Source organism: Sturnira hondurensis, unplaced genomic scaffold, assembly GCF_014824575.4.
Source record: "Sturnira hondurensis isolate 20B ecotype Veracruz unplaced genomic scaffold, ASM1482457v3 Scaffold0018728, whole genome shotgun sequence".
Taxonomy (NCBI): Eukaryota; Metazoa; Chordata; class Mammalia; order Chiroptera; family Phyllostomidae; genus Sturnira; species Sturnira hondurensis.
Window position 1 is genome coordinate 268,653 of NW_028091359.1, and position 25,092 is coordinate 293,744.

The 25,092-nt window shown below is 52.9% G+C and overlaps 2 protein-coding genes across 8 annotated transcripts; both read right to left on the reverse strand.

Annotated features, from left to right (window-relative positions):
• Positions 1–238: 238 nt before the first annotated feature.
• Positions 239–17,948, reverse strand: LOC119003727 (septin-4). Of its 7 annotated transcripts, none has more exons than XM_037070263.1 (12): positions 11,370–11,591; positions 6,238–6,531; positions 5,786–5,879; positions 5,296–5,382; positions 4,670–4,793; positions 1,980–2,114; positions 1,749–1,866; positions 1,558–1,659; positions 1,263–1,359; positions 1,009–1,171; positions 740–839; positions 239–462 (listed from the first exon to the last, which is right to left on the reverse strand). In XM_037070263.1, exons 1-12 carry the CDS (start codon positions 11,574–11,576, stop codon positions 403–405), a joined length of 1,581 nt encoding a protein of 526 aa, XP_036926158.1. In that variant the 5' UTR covers positions 11,577–11,591; the 3' UTR covers positions 239–402. The 7 variants fall into 7 exon arrangements, with proteins under 7 accessions (XP_036926158.1, XP_036926161.1, XP_036926164.1 ...); XM_037070266.1 differs by lacking the exon at positions 11,370–11,591 and adding an exon at positions 8,589–8,755; XM_037070269.1 differs by lacking the exons at positions 6,238–6,531; positions 11,370–11,591 and adding an exon at positions 17,861–17,948.
• A 2,586-nt stretch (positions 17,949–20,534) lies between these two features.
• Positions 20,535–22,944, reverse strand: LOC119003557 (uncharacterized protein C17orf47-like). Its single transcript, XM_037070009.1, has 2 exons — positions 21,336–22,944; positions 20,535–20,671 (listed from the first exon to the last, which is right to left on the reverse strand). The coding sequence occupies exons 1-2, from the start codon at positions 22,942–22,944 to the stop codon at positions 20,535–20,537; spliced, it is 1,746 nt and encodes a 581-aa protein (XP_036925904.1).
• Between the last annotated feature and the right edge of the window lie 2,148 nt (positions 22,945–25,092).

Here is a 25,092-nt window from a genome sequence, read left to right on the forward strand (position 1 = left end):
GAGTCCCAGGCCCCAGATGTGAGAGGCAGGGTAGGTATGGTCAGTAAAAAGGAGAGGCCAGACTGGATTCTAGACAAGGACTATACCCTGTCAGAGAGAAAGCTTTCCCCACTCCCCCTTCCTTGTACAAGCCATAAACTAGCACCCTCCTCACACAGCTTTTTAAAACCAAGTCCTAGGATCTTCTTGGTCTCCACGAGGTGGTAAGGATACAGACAGTAACACCAGAAGCCACCTATATATTTGTTAAACTTTATTTCCTCTGAGTCTCTAGGGAGGCAGCAAGGATGTAAGGCGACGCGTGGCAGTAGCTGCAGGGGCCTGAGCAGAGCTGGTGCTGGGAGGGGCAGGTATGGGCAAGGCGAAGAGGAGGAGATTTAAATATCCAGGGCTGACAGCCAGCTAATGGGTCTCCTTCATCTGTCTTTGGATTTTGTGCAGCATCTCCTGCATCCGCCGCAGCTGGGACAGGCACATGCATCAAAATGGGTGCTTTCAGAGTCCTATAGTCCTATAGTGTCAGGGGAGTGTCCCCAAGCGCTAATCCCTTGACCCAGTGCCTTGGTTGCCCTGGGGTGTGATGTAGACCCTAGGTAGAACCACTGATCCACCAATCCAGGTCTCAGATATGCACCAGGGCCAGGGATCTCCCTATTCCCAGACAGAAAGATACTGAGGTTTATGATCAAGCAGTGGACCTCCCAGGCCGTCCACCCCTACCACCCGATACTGCTCTCACCTCCTCATCTTTCTCTCGGATCAGCCGCTCAGTTTCTGGATCTGCCCCTGGTGGGACAGCAGGGATGGGGAAGTCGGTACCACTCTCTCGAGTCAGTTTGCTGAGGGAAAGGGCAAAGGGGGGTTGGTGAGCCTAGGGGCACCCCAACACCCACTTGGATTGAGCCCAGGGACTGTAAAAGGAAAGCAGAAAGGAAGGGCTCGGTCTCACCCAAGGCTGTGCTTGGGATTGAGTCCCCCTGCCTGCTGTGTCCTGGCTTTTGATCATACTTGCGATTCCGTTCTTTCACCACCAGGCGGGTCATGCTCTGGATACACTGTGCCCGGTAGTTCTCATAATGTGTCTCCCGTGTCACATCCTTCAAGTCCTGCATGTGAGTACGCACCAGCATTGTCCTCAGCTTCACAAAGTCGCAGTGCCCTGGGTTTTCCACTGCATAGCAAGGCTAGGGGTCAGCCAGGGGCTTGGGTAGGGGAGTCACTGAGGGCAAGGAAGTACCCTAGTCACAAGCGCAGTGCTTTACCTTCCACGATGCCCCAAGGGTAGAGTCGGCCCCTGACTCGTCGCCCTCTGGCCTCTACCACAGTGTTGCTGCCAATGACAGCAAATGGGATGCTTTCCTGGAAGAAGTTTGGAGCATCTGTCACCTTCCGCCATCCTCACCTGTTCCTTTCCACCTATGTCTTCATCTTCTCTGCCTCACTGTAGGAAACCAGGGTCCTCTCCCACCCCGAAGAGCCCCCCTTGTATAGATTTCTACTTCTTTCTTTTGCCCAGAAGAAACAAGTTGGGAAGGGGATGCCCTGGGGTGGCCCCACCTTGAGGGCTTGATCCTGTAATTTGAAGTCCTCATCCTCATCAGAGTCACAGTCCGGGAACTGGTAGACCTTGATGCCAAAGTGCTCTATCTCCTCCCGGATCTGGCAAACACACGAGGGGCCCAAAGTTCTGGGGACCCCATCTTTTCCAGAAGCCCACCTGCTCCCCTCCCCGCACCAGCTTCCCTCACTTTGCGTTTCTTGCGCTCCACTTCAGGAGGTGTCAGTGTGTCCGCCTTAGCCAAGATAGGCACGATGTTGACCCGCTGATGCAGGGCCCTCATGAATTCAACATCCAATGGCCGGAGCCTGGGGAACAGGAATCTGTGACCACCTGCTTGGGGCAGCCCTGCCCCTGGTGCTCTCGGCCTGTTCCCTTGGCAGCACCCGGTGGTTGTAGGAGCCTCAGGCTCGGACCATACCCGTGGCCGAAGGGTGAGATGAAGTACAGGCAGCAGTGCACCCTGTTGTCTTGGATGTTCTTGCGGTTCAGCCCACTCTCATCTCGGAAATACTGCTCAAACTGCTGGTCGATGTATTCTGCCACAGGCTTCCAGCTGGGGCAGGGACAGACAAGCAGAGAAACTGTGGGAGTAGGGGCTGCCTAGTGAGCTCTGGGACTGCAGAGTAGCCCCCACCCTGAGCAGTGTTTTCAGGACCTCGTTATCCCTGGCTTGCTTCATTATATCTTCAGGGGGGTGCCTGAGTGGGACAGGGGTGCATTTCACATGTCCTGACAGAAAACCAGCCTATGCACACAGGCAGAGTTCAATAAATACTAGTTTGATGAGAGGAAAAGAGCCCAGGTGACCAAACAGAGCAATGAGAATAGCAAGGTTGGGGAATCCAAGGCAGCCCTAAGTCAGGTTCATGGTCTGGCCTCGGAGCCTCTGTTCTATGGTTCCACCCTCTCCTCCACCTTCCCAAACCCACTCCATCCTTCAAGGCCATATCCAAGAGCCATCTCTTCCACCAGGTCTCCTTTGCATTAATGCACACTGCTCTCCCCATCTCTTCGCCACACAGTGAGATAGATAGATAGGTAGGTAGATAGAGTTCATGAGTATATATTATTATATAAAGAGACATCACATACTGTGTGGTAAAGAGAGAGGGAGTACATATGAATTTATATACATATATATATTGAAGACCTTCAATTTTCAAGCCCTTTGCTCCTCTGGTATCTAGTTGAATCCTCACTGACAGGTGCCCTGATCAGTGGATATTCTGAGCATCATCACTCTCATTTTATACATGAAGGAACTAAATCCAGAGCAGCTAAGAGATTTAATCCCAACCATCTTGGGTAGGAAATTCTCTCCCCACCTGTGTCCCTGGCCTTCTGCTTCTCAGCTCAGTGTGTTTATCAGTACACTGTCTGCCTCATTTACTAACTTGTTACCCAACTGGCACACATGAGAGAACCACTGTTCCCTACCCACCCTCCCACACCGGCTGCCACGAGACTGTAAGCCTCTGGGGGACAAGGATCATCCATACTTGTTCTGCACCCCTTAAAATGCCCGGCACAGGCCAGACACCTAGTATATGCTCAGTAAATTCCTGCTGGTTGGCTAAATGAGTGTATGTGGAGGAGCACAGTAAACTGTGAGCTAGCAGGCACATTAAAAGTTATTATCATGGCAGGTAAGAAGAGCTAAGTCGATTGACTGAAGGGATGATGCAGTATGATCCAGGTGCTGGTTGGAGCTAGAGTTTTCAGGGCAAGCCCAGTTTGCTGAGTCACATCTCTAGAGCAGGAAGGGTGACGATGACGTGGAGGCCACCTCAATCCATCAGGAATATCTGTGGGGACCACAAAGCACGTACAAGCACAGTGCTGGGGCAAGAATGTAAGGAATGACCCTTCCCTCAAGGCTTAGACTAAGACACTGAAGATGAACCCATGTGCTGAGCCGAAAGTCATGTGTTGTGATGACAAGGCATGCAGTGAGAGTTCAGAGCACAGAAACGTCCGCCGTGGTCTGATTGGTCTGTGAGGCAATCATCCAGGGTCGGCTGCACGGGCGTGCGACCTGTGCAGTCACACGAGGCCCCGCGCTCAGAAGGGCCCACTTGGTTTGACTCTCCCATGTGGCCATCCAGAAGTTCTTAATAATTGTGAACAAGAGGCCCCACATTTTAATTTTGCACTGTTCCTGCAATTATCATCTTGGAATGCACAAGTATAATGGACACAACCCTTTACAGTTTTCAGTGCACATCGCGTGCATCACTCTAGGGGATTTTCAGATCAACTGGGTGAGGGAGTGAGGGCCAGCATTTTTCAGGAATGCAGGCATTTGCTCAGGATCCTGCAGTTACTAAAGGCTGAATTGAGATTTGAACTCTCAGTCCTGAGGTCTTAGAACTACCCTGCCTAACTTCTTCATCAAAGGCACCTCCCTTTTTCCTGTCTCTAGCCGCCGTTCCTCACCTCATCTACTCACTTCTGTCTGACCATTATCCTTCTAGTAGCTGAAAAATAAATAAAGAAGGAAGGAAGGGAGGGAGGGAGAGAAAGAAAAAAGCAAGCAAGCAAGCAGAGGGGAAGGCAGTGGAGGGCAGTGGAGCAAAGCCACTTTTTCCTGTGGCAGGTGGCCTAGAAGGGCGCCTGCAGTTTAAACAAAGTTCTACTTTTTTCGCCTTTGTCTCTTCTTTCTCTCCTTCCATTCACTCTTCCTTCAATTCACTCTCACCCCTTTAATTTAAACACTCGTTTGTGGCACCTAAAAAGTTGCTGTGAAAGGAAAGGAAGGAGGGAGGGTGACGTTTATTGAGCACTTGTTATATATCAGGCTCTGTTCTACATGTTTTCACACGTGTTTGCTTTTTTGAGGCTTTTCTTTCTTATCCTGCGTCCTCACCCCCATTACAGAATTATAGGTCAGAGTCAGAGGGACATCAGAGATCATCTGTTTCAATCCTTTCCCTCTCACTTCACAGAGGAGACAGCTTCCAATAAGCAGCACTGCATGCTCAAGGTCCTACACCTCTCCCTCCGAACAATTTGGAGTAAGTCTGTGCCTATGTGTGCACCTGCATGTGTGTATGGAATGGGTGGTCAGTGGGGAGGCAGCTGGGGCTGTGCTTGGTCAGACAGACATACCACTCTGTGTTGTTGACTGCATCCCCAAAACCTGGTGTGTCCACAATGGTGAGCCGCAGCTTCACGCCCTTCTCTTCTATGTCCACTGCATGTTTAGTGATCTCCACAGTCTGCATTATCCGCTCTGAAGAAGGGGGAAACTGAGGCCAGGGCAAGGGAAGGACCTGCCCCATCAGGACAATCCACCCACCCCAACCAGCGTAGCTGTCCGGATCGCCCCATCCACACTGCCCCCCCTCCCACCCCGAGGCTGCCTGGGGGCCTCTTCTCTGGGAACCAGCAAGGAGCACATTTCCCAACACAGGAAATGCCGGTGGCTGTTGGCTCTGGCCCCAGCCTCTTGCTGCTCCCTGCTCTTTTCTTGGATTCCTGGAATCCTTTGGGGGTCAGAGATTCACTCAAAGGGCAGGATTCTGGTCCCTGCCCTGCCTCGGCACCCAAATCTTTAGGGAGCTGGCTGGTAGGTTGCCAGGCTAGATAGGCCTATAGAGAGATGCTGCCAGACTCTCTAGAAGCCATGGTTTCCTACATGCCGGGGAAGACCCCACTCCCCAGACTCTGGAGAGAGTTGGTTTTCCCAGGTCAGTCTGCCTGTCTGTCTTCGTGCTCCCCGCCACCTTCTTTACCTTCAGCACTGAGGAGTTTCCGGTCCCGGTACAGATCGGTGAGGAAAAGGCTATTGACAAGAGTGGATTTTCCCAGGCCAGACTCTCCTGACAGGGGAGAAAGAACAGAAGACAAGATCTAGAGCCAAGAGGCAACCCCACTAGACCAGGTGTGAGGGGAGCTGCTGCTTATTTCATTGGGAAGAGACTAATCAAACCACAGCATTTTAGAGCTGGAAGGAAGCAGAGGGAAGAGCTTGTCCAGTCTCATCTGAAGGCAGCCCAGAGGGGGTAAGAGATTACCCAAGTTTTTCCAGAAAAAGGCAAATATAAGAAATCTATTGGTCAAGTGTTCTTTGTACCACTTCACCCCGTCCGCACACTTTTGAGTACCCATGGCAACTACCTATTCTGCAAAAAGGGGCAGCAGCTTGCTGCTTTCTCCTTCCCTACATACATACCATCCCCACCTGAAACACCCCAGCCCGGCCCAGCCCTGCCCCTGCTCTACCTGCCACCATGAGGGTAAAGTCGAAGCCTTTCTTCACGGACTTTCGGTGAACTTGATTGGGGAGGGTCGCAAAGCCCACGTATTCCTTGTCATCCTAGTGCACAGGGAGGCAGAGCGTATCAGGGTGAGAGGCAGGAGGGGCCCAGGACCCAACTCCACAGCCTCCTCCCTCCCTCCTAGGTCTCCGCCCAGCCTTAGAGGAGCAGTGCCAGACTCCTTGCGGTCCCATCTGGGGCCACCGGCTGGGCTCCTGTTCCTGACACTGTCAGTTCTCAGTGCACATCAGGGCCCACACACGGAGCTGGGGCCGTCGAAGGACAGAAAGAAGCCCCAGCTCAACATCCATGAACGTGTGTGCATGCACACACTCTCTTGTGCACCTCCACATGCACACACTCAGGCTCTCTCTGCTCACGCCCACTGAAAAGGACGGACAGAGCTGGTGGCTCTACCTCAGAGGAGTCATAGGGATCAAGCTTGCCCCATGGACTGCGGGGCCGGGCTGAGGGGCTGAGAGGGGCTGAGGCACAGAAGTACTGCTGGCTGTCAGAGGGCTGGGGCCACAAGGGGGATCTGAACTCCAGGTCATCCTGGTAGAGGTCTGGGGCCTGGGGCGTTGGCTCTGGAACTTGGGGCCTGGACACCCAGGTCTTGGCCTCTGGTTGGTGGCAGCTGTCATTTTCTGGGAAATCCTTCCCGAACTTGTTCAGTTCTGCATCATCCGTGTCCTCCAGGAAGCGTTTGATCTGGGGATGGGGGTGGGGGGGGGTGGGCCAGCAGGTGGCAGGAAGGGAAGAATGAAGGAGGCAGACAGAAGGCAGGAGGGAGAAAGGAAAGCGCTTGTGGTTAGAAGGGAGAGAAACTGCCCTAGCAGCAGCCAAGCCAGAGGAAGTGCTCCCCACCCCCCCTCACCTGCTCACACACAGGTCCCAGGTGCCAGGAGAGGCCCCAGGGCCCAGGAGCAGCCCTGGGCAGCCCTGAAGCCTACCAACGGCTCTTCGGAACAGAGCAGCTCCAGTCCTGATGCCCCCAGTCCACAAGGTGCTGGTTGAGCCTGCCCTCCCTGAGTGGTCTGGCCAAACCAGGGCCAGGCACTATCTCAAAGGCCAGGAAATCAGACTGAACGGGGGGAGCAGATAGAGGCATTAGAGCTGAGAAGAGAATGTGGCTCAGGATTCAAGGAGAGTGCTGAGAATCAGAAGGGGCAGAGCAGGAGGCGGGGAAGGGAACTGCCAGCAGGGGACTCCATGCCTCCTGCCACTGCAGGTCAGGGAGCTCTGGAACTGGGGTGCAGCCTCTACTGGGAGTGCTCACTGCCCAGAGCTCAGTATAGCTGACCTGACACCCCTTATTCCAGACAGTGGGCTACACTGGAGCCTGAGCCTGGGCCCCAGGGGAGAAGTGTAAACCTGGCAGTGGATGCTGTGCATGGGTGTAGGGGATCTAAGAGGGACCAGATGACGTAGAATGGGAGGACACTTGGCCTCTGGAGCTGCTGACAGCCCCCCAACTGTGCGGAACATATAGAGGAAGCACCCCTCAGGTGCACCTTGCCCCCTCTGCCTGGAGTTGGCCTTTAGCCAGCAATGCCAGAGGGGATCTGGCCTGAACAGGGTACCACAGGGGTAGAAGGCAGAATAGCTGGCTCCTCTCTGGAGACAGGCTCCATCCCATCTCCAGCTTGAAATTCTCACCCTCGGCTCTAGACCCAAAAGCTGCCTCTCCCTTGGTGGACAGCCCCCTTTGGGGAGTGCCTGGCAGTGCTGGGCTCAGATCTGCCTCACAATAGCCACGTGCTACCCCCAGACAATGGACAAGGGCCAGCTTCAGAGGCTGACTCACCCCCTGGGGATGGCCAACCAGTGTGGGCTACCCCACACCACTGTGGAGTCCCAGCCAGGGTGGGAGGAGGTAAGATGGCCATAGTCTTTCTGCAGCTCATTGTCTTAACAAAGGGAAGAGCTGAGGGAGCCTGAACATGCACATTGCCAGGTTTATGCCAGGGGCAGGGACTGAGACAGAGGCTAGTAGGAAATATCCCCTTGGAGCTACTTCCAGGCTGTTGCCTCTCAAGTCCCTATACCTGCTTATAGACACACCCTCCAGGGCTTTCCCAGGTGGGGGAGGAAAAGATGCCCTTTAGCCTGACACTGGAACCAGCATGTGGGGACTTGGTGACCAGGAGAAGCTGTTCTGAGGCCAGCCTGACCTTACAGGCTTTTCTCATCCATAATTATTTGTAAGGTCCAGTGTGGGCATGCTACATGCCAGTTTATGTTTGTTGCCCAATGACTAACTGTGCCCCTTTCCACTCTCAAAAGTGTCCCAGCGTGGTTGATGAATCATAGGGCACTAGAGAAGGGATGGGGCTGAGGGACAGCAGGTCTTGTTTCTTGGCAGCTAAAGAGTCTGGGGAATTCCAGAAAATCCTCCCTACTGTACAACGCCATAGTGGCCCAGCAGGAGAGGACCATGCTCCACCTGGTTTCTCCAGAGGCACCGAGCAGGAAAGGGAGAGGAAAGGCAATGAGGGACACCCCCACCCCACACTCTTCCAGCAGAGCCACCAGAAAGCCAGCACCAGGCTCTCCCTGCCAGCCCCGAATCGCTGCTCGTCGGCATGGAGGGGTCCACAGGGGCTCCAGAGCAGGAGTCAGGATACCAGGGTCCCCACCCGCTGTCTGTCCGTCCCCACCCGCAGCTCTGCTAATGACCAAATCATTTTCTGACTGTGAGCCCGAATCCCTGCCAAGGCAGGGGAAAGACAGGTCAGGCCCACCCACCTCCCAGAGCAGCACCTTACCCCAGCTTCAGCGCTATCCTCAGGGACAGAACTGCCTGGGCATCCCACTGAGTGGTCCATGCCCCACGCTTCACACTCCCTGTCAGCAAGCTCTAGGTCTCAGGCAAAGTTCCTCACACACAGAAACAGCCTGGTCTTGAGGCTCTTGTTGTAATCCCGCGTCCTGGCTTGCTCCTTTCCCTTTCTATTTGAATGCCCCCCCCCCTCCCTGTCAGGGGCCAAAAAAGCCTGTGGAATGTCCTTCCCCACCCCCTCCTCCTCCCCTTCCCTTGGCTCCCACAGTCCAAGGACAGCTCAGCTGCAGCAGGATCACTGGGTTTCTCTGCAGTTCCCTCCTCCTCTGAGTAGCTGCCCCATGACGCCTGCCTGCGCCTACCCTGGTGGGCACAGCACCAGCCTCCCAAGTCTGTCTGCAGCACTGGTTCCTGGTCCGCTTGGTCTCTCCTGGTAACCCCCAAGGACAGTGAGACCTGTCAGAGGGTTGTGAGCTCCCCCAAGGTGACCTGGCTCATCTGTACATGGGATTGGCTATACCCAGGACACTCCACTCCCGAAGGATTCCAATCTCCCTCTTTCCCCTTGAAGCAGTGCTGAAATAGGGTGGGATGTCCTATAATCCTCTTGTCATAGGTCCTCATGGCAGCCGATCCAGTTTTCTTCCCAAGTGTCCCTTTGTGTTTTCCCAGCAGAGAACTCCACTATCTTCAGAAATCTGCCCCTGGATCTGCCTGCAGAGAGCCCCAGAGGGACTCCTCCCACCCAAGGATACCTGACCTCTAACCCAGGGGACCTGTATCACTCCCATCACTTGCACAGTCAGTGGAGTTGCTGCCAGCATTTGGCCTCTGCAGGGCATGAGTTCAGGCCAGCAGGAGGATGGCATCCCAGGGGCTTCAGAGTTGTCAGTTCGGTGGGAGACCAATTGAAGGGCCTGGCTGGGAGTATGCAGATGAAGCATTTGACTAGCAGTCAGGCGCCCAGTGTTTCTGGTTCGGCCAGAAGCACCTTTTGCAATTTTTAATATTGTTTTAATTTCAAGGTCTTAATGCCGAATTGTGAATGGTTCTTCCTTGACTCTCAGGAAGGCTAGGGAGAGAAAGCATTCCCAGAAGACAGATAACTCATACTGCTTTGAACCTGAGGAGAGACGGTGGGTACATCACAAGTCCCGGGGTGATTATTAATGTTGGCCTGTCATTCTTTTTGCATGCAAATTAACCCCCCTGAGGCTCCTGGGCTGGGAGGCTCAACCCCCACAATCACCTTTCAAAAAGAGAACTTCACGGAAGAAGTCATGGCTTGACATGAACTGGGGTCTGAGGACAGGGCTGGCTGGGAGGCAGGGTGTGGAGGCTGAGGACTCTGGTGGTGGTGGGATGCCTTTGAGAGGAACAGGGCAGCCTCAGCCAAGTTGAAAGCACCAAGACCTCAGCTGAACCGAACTTTGTGTGTGGCAGAAAAAGCCCCTATTGGTCTCTGCTGGGCTTGGCACTGGGGACAATCTGTGCTCCCCCAGGCTTCCATCTCTGAAATAATCCGCCTGTCCATCCCATGCGGGGAGAAGGATGGAGGCAGGAATAAAGACAGGCACCACTTGGCCTCTCCCAGGAACTCCCCTTTGGAGAAGGTCATAGGGTCACAAAGACTTCCTGGCCAGGACTTGGGCCTCAGCCTGGACACAGCTTGAGAGACAAGAGCCCAAGAAGTTGGCCTTTCCAGACCCAGAAATTCTGATGCCCTCGGGCCCCGGCAGCTCCCTCCTGGAGGCTGCCTGCAGCCAACATCCTGCCCCACAGATTGGTCACGGACCTCCTCCTGCTGTAAACAGCCTGTGGCTCCCAATGCAGAGGGGCAGGCTGGGGGCTTCCACACTGGGAGAAGCTGGCACGGGGCCTGGAGGCCTGACACCTGGCATAGTGTGTTTGTGGCGGGCTCTGGCAACAGTGGCAGGGGAAGAGCTGGCCAAACATCAAAACTTCCTACCTGGGGGCCTCTAGGGAGGCTGGCTGGGGTTACTGTTTCTCCTCCCACTTCAGGCAGGTGGCAGGATGAGTTCCCCCCACTTCCAGCCACTGCAGAGGGGCCTGGTTTGAAGGGGGTGGGGTGTTGGGTATGGGATGCCGCAGGAAGAGGCTTTCCTACGGTTCTTGTCTCAGGTGCAAGAGATATATATAGCTGATCCCCCAGATGGATGGTGAGCTGGGCTTCCCTCTCTCAGGGGTTTCCTGGGCGGAGGGCCCTGTGGGAAAGGCCCAGGTGCTGCCCTTTGCCAGGCTGTGGGAAGGAGGGCCCAAGCATCTCACCATCCCTTTTGGGAAGGAAGGCACTGTTTGTGGGCCTCCTCTGCGTGTTTTCCAAAGAAGTTTGTGCTGGTCCCTAAGCTTAGGGTAGGTGGGTGAGGAGGAGTCACCCAGATAACAGCTGACTCAAGGAGGGCGGAGACCCTCCCCCACCAACCTCGCTCATCGCTGACGCGCCCTCCCCAGCACAGCATTCCGCGTATCAGCCTGCGCACTCCAAACCCCACACGGACTCACCCCTTCGTCCAAGAACACCGGCAGCACCCCCGGGGTTCGAGACCCGCCTCATAGCTGCTCAGATCATAAATAGAAACTTGGGCACGAGCGACAGAGCAGTCCCTGCCTGTGCGCAGGGCCGGCGACAGCGCCTCCCGCACGACACCTCCAAGGCTGCGGCGCCACGGTCCCTGTGAGCCTCCAGGGATCGGAAGGCCCTAGCCCTGCCTGGCGCCCCCTCCTCAACCCCAGCCCCCGGCCTTACCATGGCTGCAGCCCGGGCAGGGCCAGCTCTGCCTGGACAGCGCCCGTAGGACCAGAGGCCGGAGCTGCGCGACCTCGCCACACAGCCAGCCCCAGCCCGCAGCCCGGAGTGCAGACGGCCGGGGGCGGGGCCCGGGGTGGGGCGGGGTGAGCCAGCCCAGAGGCGGGGTCTGTACCTCCGGGAGTGGGTAGGGGGTCGAGGGTGCATGCTGGACAGGGTGTGGTCAGCCTGGCAGCGAGCCCTGCAGCCTGCGACCCCCAGAGGCTCAGGAGTCAGAGAGTCGCTCAGAAGACTGCTGCGCGGTCACCTGGCTCTTCCTTACTCAGCTCCTAAAGAGTGTAGTCTTGGGGCAGCGTATCACCATCTGGGCTTCAGCCAGTCCCCAGTGAAGATGAGCGCGCCCACCTGGCACCCCCAGAAGATGCCTTTGGAAGAAGAGGGAGGGTGTTGCTCCATGAGTTGAAGACAAACCATTAGCTGCCCCCCGAGTACTCCAGGTTTGTGGGACGTTAATCTGACTGACAGCCCAAGTCACTGACGATCCACAACCCTCCACACTTCCAAGGTGGAAAGGCAGACATGCTCCCCCCACCCAAGCCGTGAAGAGGAGACAGGAGGTTCCCTTTGTGCAGGACCCTAGATTAAAGATTAAAGAGGATTTGCTGCATAAATTATCCAGGGATCATCTGCTGGAAGGGGCAAAGGCGAGGCGGAGTGGCCTTCCCAGCTTGCCTGGGGCTGAGGCGAGTGGGCAGGGCCTCAGGAGAGGCCTGAGGCCTGCTGGGCAGGCACGTGAGGGGCGGTGGGGACAGATGCCCCAGCAGCTTTAGAGGCCTTGGAGCCTCAGGGGGTCAGCAGCAGAGAGGGGGAAGAAGATGCTTAGGGGGTGGGGAGTTGGGGGGGATTTCCTGAGATAACACGTGTCTGAGCTGGTCAGCTTCTGTGGAAGCTTCCAGAAGCATGCCCCTCCCTGACTCCAAAAAGCCCTCCCCCACAGCAGGCTGACTGGCCTGAACACACTTTGGACAAAATCGATGCCCATAGGCATGGCCCTCTCTACTGGTAGAAGCGCCAGAGGCCTGCCCACCCTATTTTAGTACTGTCTGGGACCGTGGGGTCATGGTTGGAGTCAGTCAGAACTCATCAGAGGGAGAGAGGGGCGCCTGAGTAGGTAGATGAGATCAGGCTCAGAAAACCAAGGGCTGCTATTGCAGATGGTACTGGCTCCTTGGCACCAGTGGGCTGCAAGGTGTAAGAGGTAGTTGATGCTTAGCGAAGTCAGTTCAGGCAGAGGACCCTTTTTAGCTGGGTGACTTCGCTTCACCTCTCTAGGCCTCAATTTCCACACCTGAAAATGAGGGTATTAAACTGGGCTAAAGTCAGTGGTTTGGCTCCAATGAGAAGATGAGAAAGTCTTCTGTAAAAGGCCTGGGGTAGATCTGGAGATCTGAAGCTATAGTTGGGGAAACAAAGACAAAAAGGCGTTTCTTTAGAGGGAAACCAAAGGCTGCTGTTGGAAGTCTGTGGAAGCAGCAGCTGCTGCTGCCGTCAGTCCCGGATGTCAAACTTGGGCGGCGCAAAGCCTCACTAGGGGAAACTAGCTGTAGGCCACTAGCCCTCATGCACGCACTCATAAGAGTAGCTCTTGGGCGCTGCCACCAGCAGTCAGCATGACCTGGGCTGAGGGTGCTGGGCCCAGGGGAGAAAGCCTATGTCAAGGAAGAAAGGTCCCATGACAAAGCCTTGTTTTCTACCGTCATAGCATCCCTCTTTCCCCCAGTTCCGGCCGCAGTTCGAGTGTGGACACAGACACAACTCAAAAGGCTGCTCGGTTGGCTCATCCTCAGCTGTGGCTGGAATCCCAGCTCGGTGCTGGCACCTGCTGCTGAGGCCCCAGAGAGCCCTGCGTGTCCTAAGGCACATTGGAGCCGACTTGCTTTGAAGGAAATGAGGCCCCAAGAGGGGCCTGGGACCATGGAACTCGTCTCAAAGCCAAGAATCTTGGGGTCTGGATGGCCGGTTTCTTTGTAGTCACTGTACCACAGGCCCAACATAAGGCATGTTCAGCAAAATAAAAGCTGAAGACAGACTCAGAGCCATTCCACGTGCACAAACCCCACCTGCTGGCCCTGTGACATTCAAGGGTCTCTGGTCTGGGCATAAGTCCCCGTGCCAGCTTTGGTGATTACTGCACTGCCCAAAAGTCCCTACCCCTTCCTGGGCCTCTGTTTCCCTGTCGAAAGAAAGAACTGGACTGCCCCCAACTCCAGCTCTCACGCTCTGTGTTGGACCTGGTCAGAAGCAGGACCAAGACAGAGCTGTTCTTGTGTGAGTCACTGACCACCGAGCACTCTTCCTCATCTCCAGCCACCAGGTGGCCTGGCCAACCTTGCCTCAGTGCCCCTTGGTGCTTGGAGCTCGGGTTCTTCCTTGAATCCGACATCCCACAGGCACTGATGTCCTTGATGACAGCACAGTTCCCCGGGCATTGATGGGGTGGGGTAGTCAAGCCAGAGGTCTGAGGAGTGGACATTTGGGTTGGCACAGAGGGTGACTCTTCTGGGACACTCAGACCAGTAACCACAGCTCCAGCCTGCTGTTCTGGGCTCCCCCTGCTCCGGTCAGACCAACACGGTGTGTATGGAACACCTCCTGTCCCCTCCCTGGATCTTTCCTGCCCACCCATCAGTGAAGGTTGTGCAGCCTTGAGCTAGACAAGAATGCTACACTTGGGCCAAGCTAGGGCCCAGGTTCAAAGCCGCGAATAGAGTAATTATTACAGGAAATCAGGATTTCAGATCTGCACAACTAGCAAAGGCCACTTTTGCCTCTCAGTAGCAGTTGCCCTTAGGTGGTACAGGAACTTATTGTGCTTCCCACCCCCGCCCCCCCGCCCTCCCAGAGCCGATGAGTCACTGAGGACACAGAGAGCCCTGGTGGGGCCGAAAGGCTATCACTGGGTTGTGTCTTTCATGGAAACCTTAGCCAGTCTATCTAGCGAGGTCTGTGCAAAGTCAAGAGACCAAAATAACCTAAGCCCTACTCCTCCCTCTACTGCTCCTCTGTCCCATGATTGCTGGGCAGCTGTGACACGTGGGTGGCAAGGCCAGGGAGCACTGTGTTTCCTGGCACCTGGTGAATGGCTGCCAGTTCCAAAGCCAGCAGGATGCTAAAAGGCAGCCAGGGGGCCCTTCCAACACCCTCTCCACAGCAGGGCGGGGCCTAGGAGCTCACGGATGGAAGGGGCTTACATACCTCCCAATGCCACCACCCACTGGAGACTGACTCCCTTCAAGGACCCCCTGACCTCCCAGCCTCTGCTTGAATACCTCTCGTGGCCAAAATCTCATGGACTCCAACAACTGCCCTTCCATATTTGGGCAGTCATTACCAAGGTCATTCTACTGAGCTGAAATTTGTCTCCCCCCTACCTTTACCCTCCAAATGCCTCAAAGCCAGAATCTTTGCTCACTCATTTTGCTGGACTTTGTTTTATCCTTTGAGGTCCACACCCTTCCAAGTGACCCATCTATATACTTTTCTCTCCCAGATTAACCACAAGCTTCTCAAGGACAGGGAGTATGTTTTCTATTTTAACCTCTATTTACTTCAGTTTGGTGAACGTGTGATGTGATGTGATGTCTGCCTGGGCGAGAGACCAGGCCTCTGCCCCCAGGGGATGTCTGATCAGTATGGATTGACCGAAAAGAGTCATTGATTAGTTTTCCACTCTGATTTTGGGGCACAGACAAGCCTTGAGGCTCTGGGCTTCTTTGACCCATAACCTGCCCTTCATTCTGGCTGCTTACCAGCTCACACCCAATGCCCAGACTCAGAGTTCACATGCAAAGACACAGATGTGACCCCCACTAAAACCTTTCCCTTCACCATTCTTGATCTCTGAAGGTGCTGCAGAAATACTGAGAAGTGATTTTCCAGGAAGACGTAGCTACAGAAGACTCTACACCACACCTGCACCCCTGAGGCAGGCTGCTCCCTTGGTGCTCTCAGCTTTCATCAGCCAGCTCTGAGCCTCTGTTTCTTCACGAAATAGGGAGAAAAAAGCTTGCGTTGTAGGAGTGCTGCTGTGGTTCACTAAGGCAACACGTTTAGGCTGGAATAACCTCTGTGATGGGCAGTGGCTATTACCTCAGCTAATAAGAACATTGCCAATACTGAACCAGCAACTGTCAACTGTGACTATTCCAAGTGCCTTCCCTCCAGAGGATCAGGCTTGTGCATGTGAGTGTAGGGTGATAGAAGAGCCTCAGACTAAAGGGACATGGGAATGACCATGCTGCCACCATCTGTGGAGTCAGCTTCTCCAGCTATGCACCACGCCATCTTTAGAAAACAGGTTTTGGTTTCAGACTCACTGAGCTGAGTTCCCAAAAACTGCCTCAGTGGAGACTCCTGGAGCTGAACCACTTTGGCTGTGGCGGGTATGCCAAGGAAATGACTTTGGCTGGCCAGTCTTCTCACCTACAGTGTCAGAGCCCTTGCTGCCCCCAGGAGCTGCCTCACATTCTGTCCCCCTCCTCCAGGCCTTCATTCAGCCCCCAGGTGCAGCTGTCTGGTGCTTCCCCCTTCATAGCAGCTGGTACCAAGCAGCTGAGCAGAGAAGGGTAAAGGGACATGGCCATTTCTGTCACTCAGGACAACCCTCCTCTGGCTGAGCAGCTGTCTGGGTGGCTGCTGTGTTAGAGATTCACTTCCTCACCCAAGTGTGCACTCTGACCTCTGACACCAAGCTCCCTAATCCAGCCAGGCCCTGTTTCTCCTTACTTGGAAAAAAAAAATCCACCATTTCAAACACCACCAGATGACTCTGACAGAAGACATAATGTTGGAGATGGGTTCCAGGCAGGGAAACAAGGAGCTTCTGGAAATACACCGGAAAGTCCCAAATGGACGTGGCAGACTCTTTCCTATGCAGGATCATTCTGGACAGAACAGAAAACTAAGGGACTCTGGCCTCAGTTCTGCCATCAAGCCTGAGGAGGCTTTTCCTGCCCCTATTTTGTAGGCAGAGGTAGCAATCTGCCCAGGTGTCCGATGAAGGAGGGACATTGTCTCTCTGCCCTGTGCTTGCCATGGCTCCTGCTGAGGCACACAGTGTCCCAGCCTGTCCTAGGGTGACCAGTTGCCCTGCTCTGCCCAGGACTAAGGGAGTTCTCAGGACACACTTTCAGGGCCAGAGCCAGGAAAGTCCTGATGAGCTGGCAACTCAAGTTAGCCTGTCCCCAAAACATCAAGTCTAGGCCAGAGGTCACCAGCATCCTATCCTGCTCTGGACTTCACTTCCCATGGTACCTGGAAATGAAAAGGTACCATCTGACAGGAAAAGCAGCCGTGTGGTGAGGGTCAAGCTGTTGTGAAAGGCTCCCGTGGCGCCCTGTCCCATTTTCAGCATCTGTGCTTCATTCTTTCAACAATTCCTTTTCCTCTCAACTACGAGCCTCCGTGCAAAGCAAGAGAAAATGAGAGGAGTGGGGGAGATGGTTCCAGGGTCCCTTCCCTTATGCTGGGGTGCTAGTAACATCCCCACGAATGCAGAGCCTCCCTGCATTGCTGCCGGCCCTAGAGTTTGCTTCGTCTACAAAGTCTGCATGAGCAAATCATCTCCATGTCTCAGGAGCCAACAGGATCCTGGCTGTCCTACCTCCCAGGGGCCAAATGACATGTCACCCTAAAGATACCCAAGTCTACCTTAGATATCACCGAGACAGCCTCCTCTAGTTCCTGGCCTGTTTTCCAGAGTTGGCCTCTTGCATAATTGATAGACAAAGCAGGGAGTAAACCACCTTGTGCACTGACAGCCTGAGAAGTCACATCCAAGGGCAGGCAGGCTGGAGCCTTGAGGCCACAGGATCTTGGGGCCAGGCAGCCCCATCCCATCATGGGTGTTGCAGCCCCTCCCACCAAGAGCTATTTTATTCCACAGAATTCCCTCAGGGCTGTGTGAGAAGACAGCTTCCACTGACCCCATAAGGCACCCTCAGGACCTTCCTGTTGAGCTTTGGCTAGTTCTGATATTAAAAAAAAAAACCCAAAACCCCAACCATCAAGAATGTATCTCTCAGTCCAACATAACCTCCTCTGCAGACTCCAGCCCCTAACGTCCCAATCCAAGGATAAATATCTGTCCATCCCCCTCCTTAGACAGAAGGACCTTGAGGGCTGCTTGGGAGGAGACCGACACAGAGAGATGGGCTGAATCATGCTCCACCCCCAGCTGTGGACCCAGACAGGCCTATAAAGCTCAACAACAGACACGCTGCCGTCCACGAGCCAGGCGCCGTGGCCAGGCCACCAGAGAATTCCTGCTGGGAGTAGAATCTGGATCCAGCTCTACAGTCAACCACTCCCAGATCAGAGGAACCAGAGTCCTTGGATGCCAGCACCACGGTCTCCAACCCCAGGGGGCCGCCGGCGGGAGGGCGGGGAGGGGGCAGGCTGGGGAAGGCCTAGCTCTCTCACAAGTACGGCACCTGGCCCACCTCCATGCCACCTCCACTTCCAGAGAGCCAGGAAGACCAGCAGGCCCAGTTGCCTGCGAGTCTTCTCTTCCAGCTTCTGGGGAGCAGCTCTGCTACTGAACAGGGCTGGAGAGCCGCAATTATCCAGACAGGATAAGAGCTATTTTGGGAAGGAGCTGTCCTGCTGCCAAGGCTTTGACTTCCTAAACCAAAACAAGATGGGGCAAAATAGGGAGGAACTTGCTCAATCAAAAACATCATATCCTGAAAGAGGGGAAGGTTTCCTCCCCAAAGGTACAGATTAGCATCAAAAGTCGAGCAGGAGGCTAGCTATTGAGATAACCCCTGGCTTTGGGAAGGAGGGGGTAACCTGACCCCATCAAATTCCAGGCTCACTCCCTCTCTCCCAGAGCCCCTTTTAAGTCTGTTGCATTTATTCGGACAATTTCAGCACAAACTATTTCATATTGTTGTTTCCTGTCCATGTCTTATCTCCCCACCCAGATGGTAAGTTTCTCAAAGCCAAAGAATGTGTGTGCTATGAGGCTGCAATGCTTTCCCCAACAGCACCTACCGAAGTGTAGGCATGGACATAAAAATTGTTTGTGAAAGGAAGGGAGAGAAGGCAGGGAGGGAGAGAGAAAGGGAGGAAGAGGAGGATTTACTGTCTTGCACTTAGACAATCTCTAAAAGTAGCTGCTCCCACCCACAGCTGAGCACAGAGAACAGGGCTGGATAAGAAGCCACGGTGGAGGGGGTGGCAGCCGCATTTCTGGCACCTCCTCTGCAGCTGTTCCATTATCTGAGCTGAGGCTGTTCTGCCCTTCCCCTCAATTGGTTTTTATCTGTAGTCAACTGTCCAACCTGAGCCAGCCCAGGGAGTGACCCATTAGAGGCCATGATAGGCTTTGGGTAAGAGAGATGGCCCGAGACAAATGGAGGCAGGAGAGCCTGGGCCATCTTACCATACATGGGCCAGGAAGAACTAAAGTACTTACGGGAACCACACACGATAAAATCAGGACACTGCCAAATTCAGGACACGGGGCTGCGGACAGCAGAGTTCACCTTGTGGCTTTCCAAGGTGAGGACTCAAATACTGTGTAACCCAGAAAACCATCGTCCCCTTTCTGGAGTGCCCTAGGCCGGAGAGGGGAGAGCCAAGTGGGGACCAATCCAACCTACAGGCTTCCCAGACAGCCTTCCCACAGAGCACTGTGGGAAGGATTGGCAGGATTCATCATATGCCAAAAGGTCTCTACTCTCTCTCCAGGGCTGCCAACTAGCTCACATAGTGCCTTCGTGCAAATTCCCCTCTGGGGAGATGCGGCCTCACAGGAGCACAACCTGGCAAGCGGAGCACAGGCTAGATTTCAGCCCCGACTTGTCCTCTCTGCCAGGTGCTCTTGTGCAGCAAACAATCTGCCCACAACAGGGAGCAGCTCCATCTGCCTCCCTCCATATCTTTCTTTGGAGAGCAGGTCGGGGAGACCGGAAGTTAACTTCCCAGGAGCATTCTTACCTCCTCATCTGTCACGGTGGAGATGTAGAAGCCAGGCATTCCCAGTGGGCAGCAAATGGAATTCAGAGAGTGCCAAAAGGAGGGGGAAAAGAGAATTTTACTAAAGACATGCAGTGGACTTGCATACAACCTGACCCAAATCCCCTCCTACTGCAAGTGGTTCAAACAACAGCAGTTAGTATTTCCTGTGTGCTCATCACTGCCAGGCATTATACCATGCTAAGTGTTTTACATGTAATAGCTTGGTCAGCCCTCACAAGAACTCTAAAAGGAAACCATTGTTCCCATTGACCAATGGGAAACACTAATTAGAGAGGCAGAATACTTACCCAATGTTATAGTTAGAAAATAGTGGACACAGGGTTCAAACCCAGTAATATGACTCCAGAATCTATACTTTACTAAACATGTTCTTTATAGAACTTTGCTCCTCCTGAGGGCAGGGCTGCCCTTCCCTGCTGAGGGCTCATACTGGTTGGAATTGGATTGCATTCCCAGGGCTCGCTCTTTTTTAGGAATGTCCTTACCCAGAGCCCTGGCCTCCCTCATGCTCTCAGGGGTGCATCACATTTTGCACCACGGCACGTGAAACAGGGACTCCTTGCCACAAAGACCTACATGTAAGGGCTGGTCCTTACCTTCCCTCCCACCAGAGTAGTCAAGATACATGGGGAGTCAGGGGGTCACCAAGCCCTGAAGACACTATTCTTAAGGACTTTTGAGTCAGCTGCAGGGCCTCAAAGCAGAGGCCCAGACATCCCTGGAAATCCTGCTGAGCAGCAACCAATAAGTATCTCCCAGGTCCTGGAATCAGGGTGTAAGGAGGGCTCAGAGGAACCAGAGACACACACAGGGAGACCCCCCAACCTGAATTAGTGTGGGGTCAGCCCTGAGTAAGACTGTGAAGCAAGTAATTTGTTTTGCTGGGGTTTGTTTATCTCACGACAGGCAAGATCAGCTAAGCTGACAGGCCTCAGGTTTACATTGTTCTCCATTCTAGAAGTGACTACTTCCCATTGAAAGACTTAAAACAAAAGGAGGTTCTTGAAAATGAAAAGGGTTCCAGGTCCCAAAGGAATAATTAACGGTAGAATTTTAGGCAAGATTAGAAGTTCCTCTGCTCCTTCAAGTCAAAACCCTAGCATGAGCAGTGTCCTAATAGACCTAGCTCTGTGCACACCTCGAGGCTGCCCTACCACCTGTCCTCCAGCCACCCAGACCCCCACAGTGGGCCCACAGGAGGGGAAAGCACAGACCTTTTAGCCACCAGATGACACGATTGTACATTTCCTCAGAGACATCTGAAAGTAACAGAGTGGTGCTTTTTTTCTCTCTGTGGAACGCACACTCCCTTCCCTCTCCTACCTAACATCTAGCTCCCTTTCTAGCTCCACAATTCTCTACCCAAAGGTACCCTCAAGCCTCAGATCCTCTCCAAGAAGCTCCTCCAGTCTAGGACTAAATGTCACCTTCCCATTCCTCCTCTCCTTTTCCTTCCACCCTCTGTGCCACTGTTAATGCCATTCCTCTCTTGGAAGTCTTAAAGTCCCAGCTCATCTACGCCCCACCTCCTCCACTTTCTTGCCAGAGTATTTACCAGAGGGCCTTATTCTCTACACTAGCCCTTACCAGCCCTCACCGCAGCTCAGTTCTTCATGTCCACTCTTGGGAAGCAGCTCCCCCACCCTGCAAACCACTCTCTACTACCTTCCATTGAAAGGTTAAGCAGCGTTGCCTGGAAGATTCAATGCCTGACGCCGACCCAAGCATCGTCATCCATGTCATTAGCTTGGAGCTCAGAGAAGCTGGAGGGGAAGGAATGGAGCAATGGGCTCAAGGATGGGTCTAGCTTTGGCACTGGCAGGAGAGCAGCTCTGAGGCCCAGAATGAAGAGGGGGCCTTCCCTGCCCATGCCCCACCTTACTAATTTGGGTTTGCACCTGGGCAGTCTGCTTCTTCACATACCCAAGAAGAAAGCACTAAACCTTTGAATGGGTTCTTTGGAGGTGCACTTGGGGGCCTGGGGCACTCCACTCAATGGCGCCCAGCACGGAGGCTCCTTTAGTAACTGTAGTGGTGGTGTCGCTGGTGCTAGTGGTGGTGATGCACCTGCCCTCTCTCTTTGGAACATCAGGTCCTCACAGCAGAGGTTTGAGTCCGTTTCAAAAGAGAACAAGGAGTAGTCTATGGGAGGGGAGGATTTAGCCTCAAAATCAGGTGTTGTTGGCCGGCTTTGGGGCATTTCGACTTCAGTATTGAGTAAGGCCCACCATGAGGACTCAGGCCCATACTTAGGTAAGGACCGAGGGGGTAAGGGCCGAGGGGTCAGTTCCACTTTGGCATGAAAAGAGGAACTTGGGGAAGGTTCTGGATGCTTGAGTCTGGGTAGTGGGGACATGGAGACACTTTCTGAGGCTCTCTGGGTGTGCTGCTTATAGACAGGCTCAGGAAAGGTAAACATGGAAGCCCTGCAGGGGCTCTCTGATCCTGCTCGAGATGTCGCACGGGGAGCTGTCTGTACTGGCTGTGGTCCTGAACTGATAGTGATTCTGCGGCCAACTGTGCCATCTCCTCGCACTGGGGTCTTTATGCTGGACTCCACTTCTGATGATACTATGACTTTTAGGGGGGGCTTGAGTTCAGCGTAGGCAGAATGCTTGAGGGTAGGCTCAAGCTCTGTATGCATAGAAACTCGGTGTCCACCATCCACATCTTTAAGGACAGAGAGTGTGAGGGACGAGTCCAAGTTCTTGTTCCTATGCAAGGCCTTGGGTTCTGAATAAATTGAACTGTGACGACCTATTTCAGACTCTTGGCCAGGGATCTTCCTCTGGGTTGTTCGAGAGTCTGCAAAGATGGGTTTGTTGCCATGTTCTGGGCTTAAGGATCTCCTTGCAGATTTGATCTCAGCAGCAGTCACACTCTTTCGGATGGGCTCAGTTTGGACTGCTTTATCCTTTGGGGAAACCAAAGACCTCCGGGGAACTCTGACTCCTTGTGGGTACAGGACCTTGGAGGGTGGGTCTTCTTGTAAGATTTGTACATTATCCTTCTGGTCTGCAAAACTCAAGTGGCGAAAGGGTTTGGCATCTGGGGCTAATGAATAAGCATTACTGTCACGCCCTGACTTGCTCTCACCCCTCCTCCGTGTTGCTTCTTCTCTGGGTGAACTAATATTCTGCTGCACCTGAACAGCTTGGGAAAACGGTGCCTGAGTTTGCTGGATCTTTCGCTGAAGAGCTGAATGGCGGTAAGCTTCCGATTTTGACCGGTTCTCAGTTCCTCTAGGGATGGGTGTTCCAGAGGAGCTGGGTCCTACTTGCAAGGAGATAGAGCGAGGATAGTCTGATGTTGAAGGGGGCACGACAGAATGCCGAGTTTCTGATCTTTGATGGGCAGAAGGGCTGATGGAGACTGCACGACTTCGAGGGGATGAGACGGCAATGGACCCATGTCCCCGCTGAGGAGCTGTGTTAGTAATCTCAGCCCCTTTCTGTGGTGAAACCATTACCTTGGGCCCAGTTTTATTCGTCTTAAGCACTTGATAGATGCTGCCCCTCTGGTTAGAGCCCATATTTTACCAGCTGACTTGTATCCAGGGTCTTGATAAGCCTGAATATTTACCCTCACTTTTAAAAGCTGCTGTTCTTGCATTCCCACAAAAGTCACTGTTGTTCTCAAATAGTCCCCTTAGCTACCTGCCTGGTGATGTCATAAAGGAGCTTCCTATTAAACATTGCAGCATACAGCCACAATTCTTCAGAGAATCTCATGCAGTAACTGCAAGAAAACTGGATTTGTCTTTGGAGTTGACACCACCAAGGCTTTGGCCAAGGTCTTAGCAAAACAGGATTTCCTGATGTATAGGCAAGGCTCCATACTCTCCCCAGATTCCAGGAATTCTCAAAGACTCATCCAGAAAAGGAATCAGACCAAATATCCTACTAAGGCAAGGCTGCTCAAATCAATCATGCTGTGTTGGTCCCAGTCTTAACAAGGTACAAGGTCCAAATTTGTCCCAATTTGGTTTGCAACTGCACTGTTTACAAGTCAAAAAATAAAATCTAACCTTTTCCAGGTTTTGCAGGTGGTTTGGTTGACCACGGGGTGAAAAATCCAGGGATATAAAGTCTCACATCCTTGGCTCAAGAGTGAGAGGATTGTAAAACAGATTTGGAGTTAGTCTCCAAATTGTCACTTATGCAACCATAAGTGACAACTTGTAAACCTTGGACAAGTTTCTTGGTTTTTCTTAAACTGGTAACCACTGTCTGGTAGGTAGGTATCATGCAATAAATGCCAGTGTCCTTTTTCACGATTCTTGTTTCAGGAATCCTGATCAGTTGGACTCTGGTTCTTTCTTTATTCCAAGAGTGACTCTGGCCAATCAACTTGGATGACCACTCTGGATAAACAAGACACTGTCTTCTTCCCCTTTCACATGCTTCTTCTCTGTGCCTCTGTCTCTTTCACACACAGACCCTGTCATTCCCACGTCTCATGACTGACTCTCACAGGTCATCATGGTTACAGCATGGTCAGATTCCTTGTTTCTGGATCTTTAAATTCAGCCTTGATTAGAGACAAAGTTGAAAGTCACAAATTTTTAGGTAGCAGGGATCTCAACTGATTGAGAAACTTTGAGCTACTGATATAAGTCTTTAGAATGTAAAACACTCAGTTAGCCATTATAACTCTTTTTAATATAGGAAAGGATGAAGGTGGGAGAACATTTACAAGTCAGGTACCTGCAAGACACTAAGGCAGGGGTGTTAAACCCATGTTCTCCAGCGGCCACATCAGCCTCACAGTTGCCTTCAAAGGGCCGAATGTAATTTTAGGACTGTGTAAGTGTAACTACTCCTTAATAGTTAAGCAGGAGCTCAGCGCTGCTGCCTGGTAGAAACAAGGTGCCGGGTCAGAAAAAACAAGGTGGAGGCCTGGATTCAGCCCGTGGGCCTTGTGTTTGCCACCTGTGCACCAAGGGTAAGAAGGCTGAAGTGAAGACGGTTCTTACTGAGTTACAGTCATTTGTTTTTGTGCCATCATAAAACTGAGACTGACTGACTTGGACAGAGCTTTCCTATGAGATTCTACCTTAAATATGATGGTGTACTGATGTGTAACCTTTAACCATGAGACTATAATGCTTATTTGTTTGTCTAGGAAGATTTTCTCTTTGTAGGTTTAAGAAATAATGAATGTGAATTTCCTCATCAACAAGTAACAGTAAGTCTGTTATCACTTTTCTAATCTTATTAAAATCAGCTCAGTTGTCTGGACAATTATTTATAATTTTCTTAATGTTGGAGAATATATTTATTTTCCTTTCAGTGTTCAATTTCAATACAAGTAAACATAAAAGGTGACTTTGGCAGAAATGCTGCAAAACACAACACAGAATCTTGACATTTTCCTAATTATGAGTAGTTTAACTCAAATCAATCTGTGCCTGAGACACATCTGGTTTCTTTGAGGGTGACCCCCACTTCTCTTGCTGTCCCTACTAGGAAATAAAAATGCAATGACCAATGTAAAATCTATAGTATACTGTTTTATTTTGAATGAAAGGCATGCAGTGAGGTACAGGTGACCAGGGCACAGGCCACTTGTTTCATGAGCTCTGTGGCAGCCAGGCTTCAAGGTGACCCCTACTCAATGACCCTCGCCTATTACTGAATAATGCCTTTGTACAGTCCTCTCTCATCCTGGATCAGGGCTT

Bases quoted from the DNA above. Each gene is read 5' to 3' on its own strand.
- LOC119003557 (XM_037070009.1), bottom strand. From the start codon at position 22,944: ATGGGCTCTAACCAGAGGGGCAGCATCTATCAAGTGCTTAAGACGAAT. The intron at 20,672-21,335 runs GTATGTGAAGAA...TGTTACTTTCAG, and splicing joins GTTTAGTGCTTTCTTCTTGG to ATGTCTCTGAGGAAATGTAC.
- LOC119003727 (XM_037070263.1), bottom strand. From the start codon at position 11,576: ATGCACCCTCGACCCCCTACCCACTCCCGGAGGTACAGACCCCGCCTC. The intron at 6,532-11,369 runs GTAAGGCCGGGG...CCCCATCCCCAG, and splicing joins CTGCCCGGGCTGCAGCCATG to ATCAAACGCTTCCTGGAGGA. The intron at 1,360-1,557 runs GTGGGGCCACCC...AACTTCTTCCAG, and splicing joins TACAGGATCAAGCCCTCAAG to GAAAGCATCCCATTTGCTGT.